General features: G+C 45.9%; 1 protein-coding gene across 1 annotated transcript in view; it reads right to left on the reverse strand.

Annotated features, from left to right (window-relative positions):
- Positions 1-12,963, reverse strand: part of GPC4 (glypican 4) — a 68,250-nt gene that overhangs the window by 16,525 nt on the left and 38,762 nt on the right. Inside the window, exon 3 of the mRNA XM_027687135.1 lies at positions 6,650-7,041. Within this exon, the coding sequence (XP_027542936.1) occupies positions 6,650-7,041 (392 nt within the window). The remainder of the gene's footprint in view (positions 1-6,649; positions 7,042-12,963) is intronic.

The following is a 12,963-nucleotide window of genomic DNA, read 5'->3' on the forward strand; positions in this document are numbered from 1 at the left end:
TTCCAGCTCACTGGCAATTGCAGCTGGATGCATACATCAGGTAGAAACTTCACCATTGAAGTATACACCTATCAAGTGCAATGCCTTGATCACAGCCTATCACAAAGCCACCAAAACTCAAGATGAACTGATCTGTGCAAGCAGTCAAAGTTCAGAAAAGCAACCAGATTCTTTTTTATCTCCTTCCCAAAGGCAAGGAATAGCTGAGAAAGGATGACAAAGCTCCAGCTATGGACAGTCCTGCAGGGAGCTCCCACCAGCTGCCAGACAGCCAGAGACATGTTTCCTTCTCCCACTCTACCCTCAAGTTAACATTAAGAATGTTAATAATAACATTTAAAATCCTGTCAGCTTTAATAACTATTTATAATAACACTGATAACTCAGGCTTTCTTATTTTCCAAGCTTGCACAACAACAGTGTTGCCATGCCAGCAGCACAGCCACCAGAAAACATAAAAATCCAACAATCTGAAAATAAATGCAGTGAAATTACTTTAGTTTTATACTGTGTTTTCTTTGCAAAAAAAAACTAAATGAGGGCAATACTGGCTAAGGAAAACTAAAGGAATAACTTCTCAGTGACATGGAAAGATGATTTCAGAAACACACTCCAAAGCTGACTGTGGGATGCTCCAGGTGAGCAGTCAGCTTAGACAACTGAGGTGCCATCGATTTTTAGGACCAACACAACCTTACTTGCATCATTTTTCCTTCTCTCAGTGTTGTGCAAGAGCATCATCTTGGCACACACTGGTCCAGACGTTCAGCTCGCTGCGAGGCAGAAGATCACTCAGGAGGCTCTTGGTTTGCTTCTCCACCCTAAATATTCCAATGAAAGTGTTTTGGAATTAACTACGCATTTAACCAATTTTGCTGGCCCAGTGCTAGGACATGAATAATTTAGACAGCATCTGTTTCAACCACAGAGTTGGGCCTCTGAGGTCTAGCATAAGGGAGCATATTTAGGAATGGTATTTGGGAACTGCAAGACACTGTGTCTCATCAGTATTCGCTACCCATGGTGATGTCTGCTGCAGCTTTATCTTTTGCAAGGAAAAGTTCAAGAGTACATTTATGCTCAATTCCCTATTTACAGCTTGCTCCCCCCACTCCAGATGTGACACTGCCCAGAGGAACAGCAGAGCTCCTGAGAATCACACCGCTGGGGACTCAACCTGCTCAGTCTCAACACTAGCGTGTCAGAAATGAAGCACCATGTGCTTGTCTTCCCCAACGGGGTAAAGGGGACCTCAGAGCACCAAGTGGATGCCTCTCCCTCTGAAAACTTAAGTAGCAATGCTAGGATCAGCATATCCTGCTCCCGGTACCCTTGGAACCAAAGTGCCTTTCACACCAAGCTTGCTCTCTGCAGGACCTGCCCCTCCCTGCCTCAGACACTGCAGATCATGAGCAACGTTCTGTTTGCTTTAATGAGCAAAACAGCAGGAACATTTATCTGTGCAGCTACAACCAAAAACATCCTTAGTTATCCCTCACATTGTTCTCAAAATTAGCACCAGAACCACAGTGTGCGGGGGGAGGCAAAGAAAGAAAAGAACAAAACCAACCCAGTGGACTGAAGGGCTCCTGCATGACGCCATCGGCTCCAAACCCACAGCCACATCCACGCGCTCCCAGCCCCTTAAATCTGCGATGACTGCTGCTCCAGCATGCTTTGAAGGCTGTGCCTAGCACAGACCCTCGGATGGCTGGAGCTGAGGCAGATGCAGTCACATTCTTGGCAGGTCTTCTCAGGGTCATCTTTGATGTGGAGAAGTGCTTGGTATTGTTTGCTGCATTGATGTTTGCCCTTGGTACGTGGAAGGCAAGGTCCTTGTGCACGGCAGCCCCTCGGTCTGGCCCCGCAGCCTGTAACCCACTGCCTGGACAGCACTGCCTCTTTGGAGGACCCCCAGCTATACTAAAACAGCTTCTTGGCTTCTCTGGCCATTTCTCGGTTGCCCACAAAGCAGAAGTGTTGCCCCTCTGTCCCCTCCCAATGCATGCATGCAACACATTCCATTTCTGTCACTTCCCTGGCAGGGTTTGCTCTCGCCTGAAGGCTGCCCAGCTTCGTTGGATATAGGAACACGAACTTCTTCCTGAAAGGGGATTACAGTCACATTCTCCTTAAGTCAAACCAAGGACAAAGACTGCACAGAGGGAGGTTGGACCTTGGCTCTCTGACTAAACTTTTAGATCCTCAAATGGTAGTTACAAGGGGCACAACTTTTACCAAAATGAGAGCTCAGCGCCTTATTATTTGTGATGGCAAACAAGCCTCGTTGTTTTATTATTTTTATCACTGCTTCTCCTAAACCAACGTCTGGTTCACATTCAGCATCCACGCCGACAAGGACAGGAAGCACAGTTCAGGGACACAGGTCAGCAGTAGGTTGGTTGACAGAGGTTCCAATCTTAAATTGTGCTCCACAGATGCCTTATCCGAGATGAGGCAGCTCAGAGCGAAAGGGGTTAAAAAGCTACCAGGCTCCCACTCCAGCTCTGGAGCGGTGTGGGAAGGCAATCACCTGTCCCCTCTGCAATTCTCTTCATAAACAGTTGGAAGAAAATTCCCTCCTTGGCTGCTATCATTACACTTCATTAGGGAAGAAATGCCAAGACCAAGAAAGCTGACCTCCTCCACCCGCCGTGGAGCGGCAGTCCAGCAGTCTCCTCTCATCTGCTAATGTCACCTGAGGACAGCAGGTGAGGAGAAAAATTTATTCCTCATATGAAGCTGTGCATTATTTCACACGGTTCATATCTGTGCTTCCAAACTAAACACCATTTCTTGCATACAATTTTCAAGCTGCTGCCTTTCCCAGGGTTCCCAAGGATAGGTTGGAAGATCATTTCCAGCAGCCCAGATGCTTTGGTGGCACATGCATCTCAAATGCTTGTTGGGGAGGTAGTTTGGGAGCCTCCTGAGCTCCCAGCAGTTCTGCCTCAAATGACAGGACATGAGGGCAAGAGGGAAAAGTGGTAAAAGAATCCCAGAACAACAGTTCATCAGCATAAATTTCCTGGGGGGCTCCAGAAAACTCACACCACCACTAAAACTGCAGGAGATCACATCCACAAGTCCCAGCCTGTAGGTCTGTGGAGAGATGGTGATGCAGATGCAGGGATTTGATGCCATGTGACTGCACACTTCATCCTTCATGTGCCTCTGCTGCTGACCTCCAGCCAGACCTCCCCTCCCAACTCCTCCTGACTCTACAAAACGTTGTCAGAGAGCTCAGCCCTTGATTTCACTTCTTCTCCCCCCACAAACAGGGACCTCCGCTCCATACCTGTAGCTGACTCCACAAGCCCCACTGCACTTTGCCCTCAAAGGTGTCATGACCCTCAACCAGGCTGTGGTTTAAATTGCATGCAACTAATTACAGGAACATCTCTGCAGCTTGAGAACTGCCCAGTTGCAGGTTCTCATCCTTTTTTGGTCACTCAGGGCTCTGGCTTGTATTTGCTCCTTTTTTCCAGCCCTGGCTGGGGCAGGAAATGTCACTGCTGGCAGCAATTTAACCCGGCTGACTTCAGCGTTTGTTGAGGGCTAAGTAGCAGGTGAGTGATTAGGGGATGGGCAGATTTCCGTCTCCCGAAGGCAGGGGCAGGAAGGTCAGGGAGAAAGCACCCAGTGTCAGCAGATGACAGAGGGAAGCGCCGGAGGCCCCCAGCCCCTCGCAGCCAACCCCAGAGGCAGGGCACATCTCTAACAGGCAGAAACAGCATCCTGAGTTTTCTCCTCAGATCAGTGTTCAGGACAGATCTGGAGAATTTTGTACTTTTTGGGTCCAAAGGAGGGAATTTGAGGCATGAAGACTGGAGCATCAGAATTGTAGGGTTTAGACATAGTTTGAAAAACATCTGTGCTTTCTCTCAAAGCCATACAGCTTTCTCTCTGTTGGGTATTCGGGCACAGTGGCACACCTTCTGATCCATTCAAGGCCAAATTAAAAGTTATTTTCTAGCATTCTGGCTTGGAAATCAAGCACACTTAGTTTTTCAATATCCTCTCTTCTTTTACTCCTTTACTTCCAAACTCACGCAAGAACAATACCCTTCTAAATGCATCTCCCTAGTGAAGATGTAAAAATATCTAGGATCATTAAAAAGCCATCAAGGCCATTCCACTGTAAAGTGCTCTTTGCTCTCCTGATAGTATCCCGGGAAAGTATGCAGCTAGGTCTTGCAGTAGTTTGTATTTCTCCTCCTGAGGATTTTCAATTAGGTATTTTTTACTTACTTGTTACAAAATGCATTAAAAGTAAAACTAATTTGCATTCCTTTGGACATTTTTTCATAAAGAAGAATTGAAGATTTATCCCTCAAGTTAATCCCCGGTATAAGCAGTCATTCCACTACAACTCCTGAGTAAAAATAATAAGGAAGCAAAGTCAATGGAGTCATTATACAGAGCTCAGCAAAGCCAGGCTAATCTATATGTAATGTGGGAAGCCCCAAAACACAACCGCAGAGCAGCAGGCATAAAAACATCAGCTTTTAAACTCACGGCTAGAATTTCCCATTGTGTCTTGCAGAAACGTGATGTTAGATTTCCACTGAATGAGATTAAAACACTAGAGAAAAGATTATTATTTCTTCTACTGCTGCAACTAAACCTTAGGTATTCAGCAGCAGGGACTTTTGTTACTGCTTGGAAAAGTCAGTCTGTTGTAGAATTTCCAGTGCAACTTGTGAAAGTGAAGTGGAAAAGTGCAGCAACTGTGATCGTCCACGGCACGTGAGCTATTTTTGCAGCTGCGTGGGACTGTGGGTAGCTTTCCACACTCGAGCAATTAATTCTAGGGTTGAAGGCAACTCTACACTCAAGGATCTTCAAAAGGGAAAGAGAAATCACGACGCCACCTCGGGTTCACGACTCTGATTCATAACAGATGCGGGGACCGTAGCCCTTGTGGTTCCGTGTCAAGTCTGGAGACGTTTTGATGAATTCTGAGCAGATGGAGCATAAACACGATCCCTCACCCATGCACATTTACTGCCTACCAAGTGATCGCACATTCCCAAAACTGTACTGGGGCTTAACGGCCAGACCTCCCACCCGAATATTTCATCCACACTCTACAGCAGCACAAACACCATCCCACGACCGCAAGATCTGCCACACAGCCGCAAACAAGGGCCACCAAATCTAAAACCCCAACCAGGAGATCAGTAGGCTTGGCCAGTGACCTGGCACACAGACATTTGGCCTCATCTGGCTGGCACAGACCCTGCCTCCCACCACAGGACAGCATCCCCGAGGCTGGAAGATTTTGTGGTCTTTTAAGAGTGACCCACGTCACACATGGAGCTCCACACACCCACCCTCAACCAGCAGCACATATCTAACACATCAGACACATCTAACTTGAGAGTCATCACTATCAGATGGCGAGTCAAGGGGTCCAAAAACCTAAACCTGCCACTGCTAACTTACAGCTAACTCCCAGAACCTGGATAGATTAGTATAGCAACTCTTGCCTTGCTAATATTCTCTGCCCTGCCACACTTGTGGCTTATTGCAGTCTGTTTTTCTCATTTCTCTTCAAGAAAAATTAACGTGGAAGTAGACTTTTTTTTTCCCTATCCTCAGAGAGAGTATTTTAATATTATCCCTGTAAGTCAAAGAAATTTGAATAATTATCTCACTTAACAATGCTGCTTGTGCTGCCTACAAAACTGCATTCTGCTTCTAAGAGTGTCTGAACACTCTTCTTTTTTTTCTTTCCTGGCACTTAGGCTGATTCAAACTCCTGCCTGCTCTTTCAGCCTGGTGTTTTATTACTCTGTAACCAGGTAGAGAGAAAGTAAACCTCTCTCTGCCTGATTAAATTATTACAATAAATCTTCTACAGCCTAAAGGAAATGAGCTGAGTTTGTTAAAAGGAAATCACTAATATTTGTTATCTTACATAATTACTTTAAGGGGATTATTGATTGTTCCCTATACCATACAACTCTCCCTAAAATTAAAGACAAATCTCATGTCAAAAAAAAAAGTCACCCCACTTACACAACTCCAAAGTGATTTATACGAAGAAGGAGGTAAACATATAAGTAACCAACATATTGCAGCTGTTTGATCCCCAAAAAAACGACCTTACCATAAATGTTTGAGGTCTAACTTGTGCTGTGTGTGGCACCAAGTACAACTGGCTTCTGCCCTGTGCACGTGACTCCAGCTTACTGTTATCACAGAAGTGCTGTTTGCTCATGCGAACTGCCTCTCCCCATGCCCAGGGTGAGGAGCAAATCATCAGCTGCTCCATAATGGATGCCTGTAGCATCCATGACTCACTGTAATTTAAAGGCAATATTAAGAAGAAGATACGGCCATTACACAAGCAAACATGGTTATTTCCGCTGCAGAAGGTATTTAATTTCCTGCTGTTACTGTTCCCTAGACAGGAGCAAAGCATCCACCTGGGGAACATCCCCGCTGCTGGGCTGCAGCGTTAGACGGTGGCGTCCCTAGAGCGTGACTCTACCATACAACAGCACAGCCCACCTAGATGGGAGTTTGTCCCACTTGCACTCAGCTACCACCAACACCTTTAGGTACTAGCCAGGACAACAGGGAAAGATGCTACCCATCACGGGTCCATGGGACACGGGAACGACCACAAGACGGAGCTCACCGCGGACACTTTGCTCACGACGTCCCTGGCGACGGCGAGGCCCTGCGCGAAGGTGCGGGCGGCCACGAAGGCTCGCGTCACTTGCAGCTTGAGCTTCCGCGGCACGTCCCCAAAGGGCTTCAGCTGCTCCGTGTACTTGCTGACACACTCCAGGTACTCGTCCGTGAAGTGGTACTGGGGGTTGACCAGCCGGAACATGCGCTCCAGCAAGCGCGCCCAGAACTCGTTGAGCATCTCCTCCAGGTTGACGTTGCCGCCCACATAGTAGCGCTTCAGCTCCACAAAGAGGTCCTTGAACAGCTCCGAGTTCTGCATGTACAACCGGCCGTACGTCCGCACGAACATGTCGTTCAGCGACTTCTCAGCGTTCTCGAGAAGCTCTTTGAAGAACTCTAGGAGAGAGGAAGAGAAGATATGGTAAACATGGGCACTGGGTTGTGTGTTCACACACTTCTACAACCACTGCTGTTGCTTAACTGGAAAATTCAGCACAACGAGACCACCATCCAAATGAAACGGAAGATTAAAGGACTCTCTAAAAATTTTCAAATAATTTCTATATCTCAGAATCTTTGATTACTCTTCATAAACCAACCCCCACAACCACAATCTCCAGATTGGATGACTTCGCATGAGTGAAATTTCTTTTGATGCAAATTTGAATACCGTGACAAGAGTCAGCAAAAAGACAAAAAAAAGCACCAGTTTCTTATGTTTCAATTCAGCCATCTTAAAAGAAGTAATTTCAAAGCACAAGAGTATCGGAAAGAAAAAAGGTGGTTTTGTTAAACAGATGTTTTACACAAATGGGTCTTTCTTTTCAGTTCTTGACAAATTCTTTTTCCAAAATGATCATAAACCAGCCTCAAAAACAAATAAATTTTAATAAATTTTAAAAACAAATCCAAAAATCTACCTGCTGGTTCTTTCTCCTGTCCTGCAAGTTTGTCATCTCTCAGGGCAGGGCCTGTCTCTAATTACCTAATTGGTCCTGATTGCAGACAGAGCTTCAGACGCTTGTAGCAGTGCAAAAACCCCCATAATTATACCAGAATTTGCTCAAAATCCAAGGGTAAACACTTGGCAGAAGAACAAGAGATTTTTCAAATGACAAAGGACAGACAGGGGCCCTTGGGATTTTTATCACTTTCTAAAAGCAAATCCCCACTTTGGTTCACCCTCTGAGAGCACCGGACAGCCCAGAGAGCGGCTGCTGCCAAAGTGTCTTGGCAGTGCACCTACATCTCCAGCACTGATAACAAGCTCACCTGATGATGTCTGGCATGTCAGACGCAGTTTAAAGAACATGCCCTGCCAAGACCACGCCACCAAAGCCTTGGCACGTGGGTCTAAGCACAAACTACTCTGCCAAATAACCTTTCCCTTGGAGATTTGGCATAGGTGAATTAAAACAAAACACAGGGGAGGGGTCCGCTAGGCCAAAAGCACTTGGGCCATTTTGGAACAAAACTCCATTCTATGTGGCCTTGGGAAGGAGCTAAGGAGAGCAAGGGTGGGGGCTGCCGAGACAAAGCATCCCGTGCTGCCTGTTTGCTCCAGCCCCACGGGAACACCGGCACCCTGGGGCGCGGGCGCAGCCACTCTGCCGCTACGCACGGCGCGGGCAAGGGAGCATATTATTTTATGCATGCCACCAGCAATTGAGGATTCTGACCTCTGCTTTTCTGTGACTCATATTCAATAAATATTCTTTAATAAAACATGCCTCTGTGGTTTTTTAAATCCTCAAAGGAGCAATGTTTAGGGCCAGAAGTTGTTAGAAGAAGGAAGGGGGGGGAATATTTTGGCCCAGTGTGAATTTAAACCTTGTTAAAAGACATTAAAAGTATGCTGAAGTTCAGATTTTCGTCTTCAAAGTGCTCCAGTACAAACAAAGCCTAACACAGAAAACATTTTCTGGAAAAACTGAAACATTCCTTGAGTTCCTGATGAACAAAGTCATGGGGTCCAGTGCCTGACATGGCTGTATATAATGCAGCCTCTTAGGAGTACAAGAGAAATGATCCAGGGAAGAGGAGATTGCTTTCAAACACCCAACACGTCCTCTGTCCAATATCAGCAGGAACCTCCACTTTCGTTCCCATGACTGGCATTTCCTCTCCAGGAAGATTTTTTTCTTTTGAGTTTATACTATAGAGATTAACTTGGTATATATTAATTTCTAATTCACTTAATCATTTTGAAGGCTCACTTCCTTCCTTTGCTCAGACCTTTTAGTATCACCAAATAAGCTGTTTATTTAAATACTTTTGTGCCAGGCACAAACCTGCCAGATGCATCAGCAAACTCTTCAATAAGAATTAGATTTTGAAATTATATTGATGGCAAGTCAATGGATAGTTCCAACCACCAGTCTAAAGAACCCAAAGCAATGTTTTAAGCCAAGAAAGTTATCTTTAGTAATACATACATATTACCATAGCCAATGTATTTGCCTGCCCAAACTCATTTTATTGGTTACACTCCAAAGTGGAAGTTGAATAAAGTGTATCCAGGCTTTAGAGCTCTTCATCTCTTAGCAATTTTTCATGTGGGCTAGAACTGGGTATATTCATTAATTATCCTGAAAAGAAGCTGCATTCTAACTAGCAGCAAATACCTGTGCACCTGCAGTCTTCCAGCCAGCAGCTTTTCCTTGCCCAAAAGGAAGGTAAATAAAGGAAATGAAAACCTCCCACCAAAACCAGGCACTTCTAAAAGCCCAACACGACACTGCTGACGGAGGCAGCAGGCACACACAAAGCTATCATCTCTGGCTTGAGCTCCAACCACATTTTCATGGACAGAAAACACCCGTTCTCAAGTGCCACTTCCCAAATAAAGAAGGGGAGGAGGGCAGAGTGTGCATGCAGCACAGAGTCAGCATCCATCCTCCCACCCACCAAGCCCCCCTGCCAGCATGTGCCTGCATCCCCAAACAAGGCCAGACAGGATGCCCTGACTGGCAACAGTGGCTTGGCCCGTAGGTGCCACTGCTGGCATCTTGAGGCTCCTGGGGCGGAGATGAGATTGGGAGGGTGGGGAGGAGTGATGCCAAGCACGGCACCAGTGATGAGAGGCCACCCAACACCAGCAAGCAGGGATGGACCCAGCAGTGGGATGTGGATGGCGTCTTCCCCCACGCAATGCAGAGCACTCTTAATTTGGTCAGCAGCAGTGATTAAATTATATATATAGGTATGTTTTAGTCTAGCTATTTGCATAATATAAGTCTGCATCCTCACTTTCTATCTCCATGTCAAGAAATCAGCTTGGGTGCAGGAAGGAACATTAATCTTTTCTCTGTGCAAACCACGGACAGAGATGTCTGCAATGAAGAAAAGAAAGTCCTTTTTATGAGTTAAATGCTAATCTGACTAGTAACTCCCTACATCTAATTAGATATTAATTCTCCCCTTCACGGAAATGAGCTGATTAGCAAACACCAATGTAACCCAGCATTAACCTTGCCACCACAAGAAGAAAAATGGCAGGTTCCTCTCTTACGTCTTGACTGTTTGCTGGGTAAAATAAATGACCACCTTTCATTTGTATTAGAAGTTGACTTGTTCTCAAACAAAGCAAACACACAAAGGCCTCGGTTGCTTATTTTACAGCACTGTAAAAGCACGTTTTACAGCTGTGTTGCAGGCAATCTGTACTCATTAAATTATCACTCTGACAGGCTTCCTGTGAAAAGCTGTCAAACGCAAACATTTTTCACAGACGACAAATCATACTTTGCCAGTGCTCTCTGAGACACTGCTATCTGGAGGGATGGCAGGCTCTCTTTTCCCTCCAGTTATCTTGTTTAAACTCCCTGAACAAGGGCTGGCCCCTCTGTCGACAAACAGGCACAAGCACACACACGGCTGGGAAGGGCTTCACAAACTGACCCGCGGGAGCAGCACATGGCTCTAAGGGCTCCCTGGTTCTCCTGGCTGAGAGCAGAGTGTGGAAAGATAGCTGGGTTACACAGAGAGGACAGACTACAGGCAAAGCATTGGGCTACCTTGGCACAGCCAGCTCTGGTCCAAACTGACAGAGGAGCAAGGCCACACTGCACTGCTTCAACACATCTCTGCTTAGTCCTGCCGATGCAAAGTCACCTTCTCACTCAGGACAAATGGAGGGGTGAGGGTAGCAGTGCTGCTGAGCTGCCTGGTGGGACCAGAGCCACAAAACCTTTCCTAACACCAAGAAACAAGTTTAAAATTTGTCTGTATTGTAAAATAAATCCTGTGGATGCCACCAGCTTTGATGCTCAAAGGAAGATGACATTTCCAATGCAATTAACTTTTAGAGACAGAAAAGGCAGTAATCTGCAATCGGGCAATCTACAGCCCTGGGCTCTGTTTATTCTTTTAACATGTTTGAATTTCAAGGTAGAATTTCAATTCCCAACATTCAGCGAAAGCCTAGAGATGTCATGAAATGGTAAGAAAGACTAGATGTGACATACCTGGTATCTCTGCAATAAAAATCCCAGGGAAAAAAAGTCTCTGCTTTTAAACAAATCCTTGTATAAAGGAGCACAGTGGGAAACATAACCATAGCTACTTGGCAATTTCCTTTTTTCAGGTAATAAGATGTATTACCTGTTTGCAGCTGGAGGGCAGACCAGCCCTGCCAGTAACCCAGCACAGGAGAGCACCACATCTCCCCAAGGTGCTTCCACATGACATCAGATTCCACTGCCAGAATAATTCAAAACAATCTTTCTTCCAAATTGCAGATAAATGAGCTAATTGAAGAAAGACAATCACTCCACCTACTGTGAGACCGAGCAAATCCCACCTCCAGACACACATCCACTTTCTTTGACTTTTGAACCCAGTATATTTTTTGATCCTAGATTCACGTCTCATCTGAAAATATCCTCTTTTTTTTTTTTTTAAGTAAGAAGGGAGGCAACATTTTCCTATTCCTCGTGCTAACATTTTTGGGTATGTTAAGAGTGGGATTTTCATACAAGAGGGCTTTTGCTGAGGAGAGCCTGGTGCTGTAGGGCACAGTCCTACCTAAATCAAAGGCAGCTCCTGGAAATGAGATGAACACATCAAAGGGGCACATCCCCCTCCACCCACAGGCAGGTTTGGTATTTCCCTATGAACGCTGGTGACAAAGGAAGAAGCAGCAAAACTGCCTGGTCTGAGCTGCCTCCTGCCACTACCTGCCCTGTGTCAGAACCAGAGCACCTGTGTCCTCTGGCTCTCCAGCCCTGCCCCAGGCAAAGTCCACAGGGCTGAATCTGTAGCCAGCCACTGCAGGAGTGCAAAGTTTTGCTTTGAATTTCTTGATCTTCAGAAACTAAACACATTTATTTTAGAGGATAGTATCACACAGAGAAGCACATTACTCCATGGCACCCTGATTGCTCCTCTTCCAGCCACTGCAAAGAGTTAAACCATCAGTGACCCAGCACCTGAAAATCCCATATTTTATAGAACAAAGGAAACCTTAACTATGGTGCAAAAAAAGTAGAGTCTTATCCAAGGGCTGTTGAGCCAACATGCTCACTACAGACACCCATCTGTTGGCCATGTTCAGGTGTGCTGGTGCCCTTCCAAAAGGAGACCAGGGCTGCCACACACCTTTCTACTCCCAAAAGCCACCAGACATGCTGCACTTCCTATACGCCAGCTTTCCTTAGCTCAGAGCTGAGTTTTCAACTGTCCTTATTCTGTTTGAGGTCTGCAAATGAACTACACAAACGGATCCCAGGTAGACATGCAATTACTCAACACACGTTAAAAAAACAAATAAAACCAGGTTCAAGCACGCAGGTGGAACATGCTGAATTTTTATAGGCACAATTAATTAGTTTCAGATAATTTGCCACCCAGCGTTTCAGGCATACTCTTAATATGTTGTCCAGATTATGATTAATTAAGGACCGTCTGTCTTACCAAAACCTTTAATTTGCTTGTCTGTATAGACAATTACGCTTTCTAGTGCGTACGGGAGAACACTGCCACAAAGAGATTAATTATATTTTCTCCTTAAATGGTTTACTCATAAAATGTCCACAACAGCAAGATGGATTCCCAGACGAACGCTCCTGCCCAAGCCACGGCCCCTCGGGCTGTGCCGCGGAGGGGCCGGCGCCGGCACCGTCCCAGCGCCTTCTCAGAGGTGCATCTGCGGACACAAACTCCACCCTGCAGCTGCTCCTACCATGCAAAGCAAAATTCAATCCAGATAGATAAAAGGAATTTGGAAGAAGAGAGATGAGCGTTTCACAGCTCTCTCCTCACCTGGAGGCTGAAGCCATGCACAGCCGTGCCACCTAGTCCAAAGTGAGAAGAGGGGTT

This window comes from Neopelma chrysocephalum, unplaced genomic scaffold (genome assembly GCF_003984885.1).
Source record: "Neopelma chrysocephalum unplaced genomic scaffold, ASM398488v2 Primary Assembly neopelma1_73b, whole genome shotgun sequence".
Taxonomy (NCBI): Eukaryota; Metazoa; Chordata; class Aves; order Passeriformes; family Pipridae; genus Neopelma; species Neopelma chrysocephalum.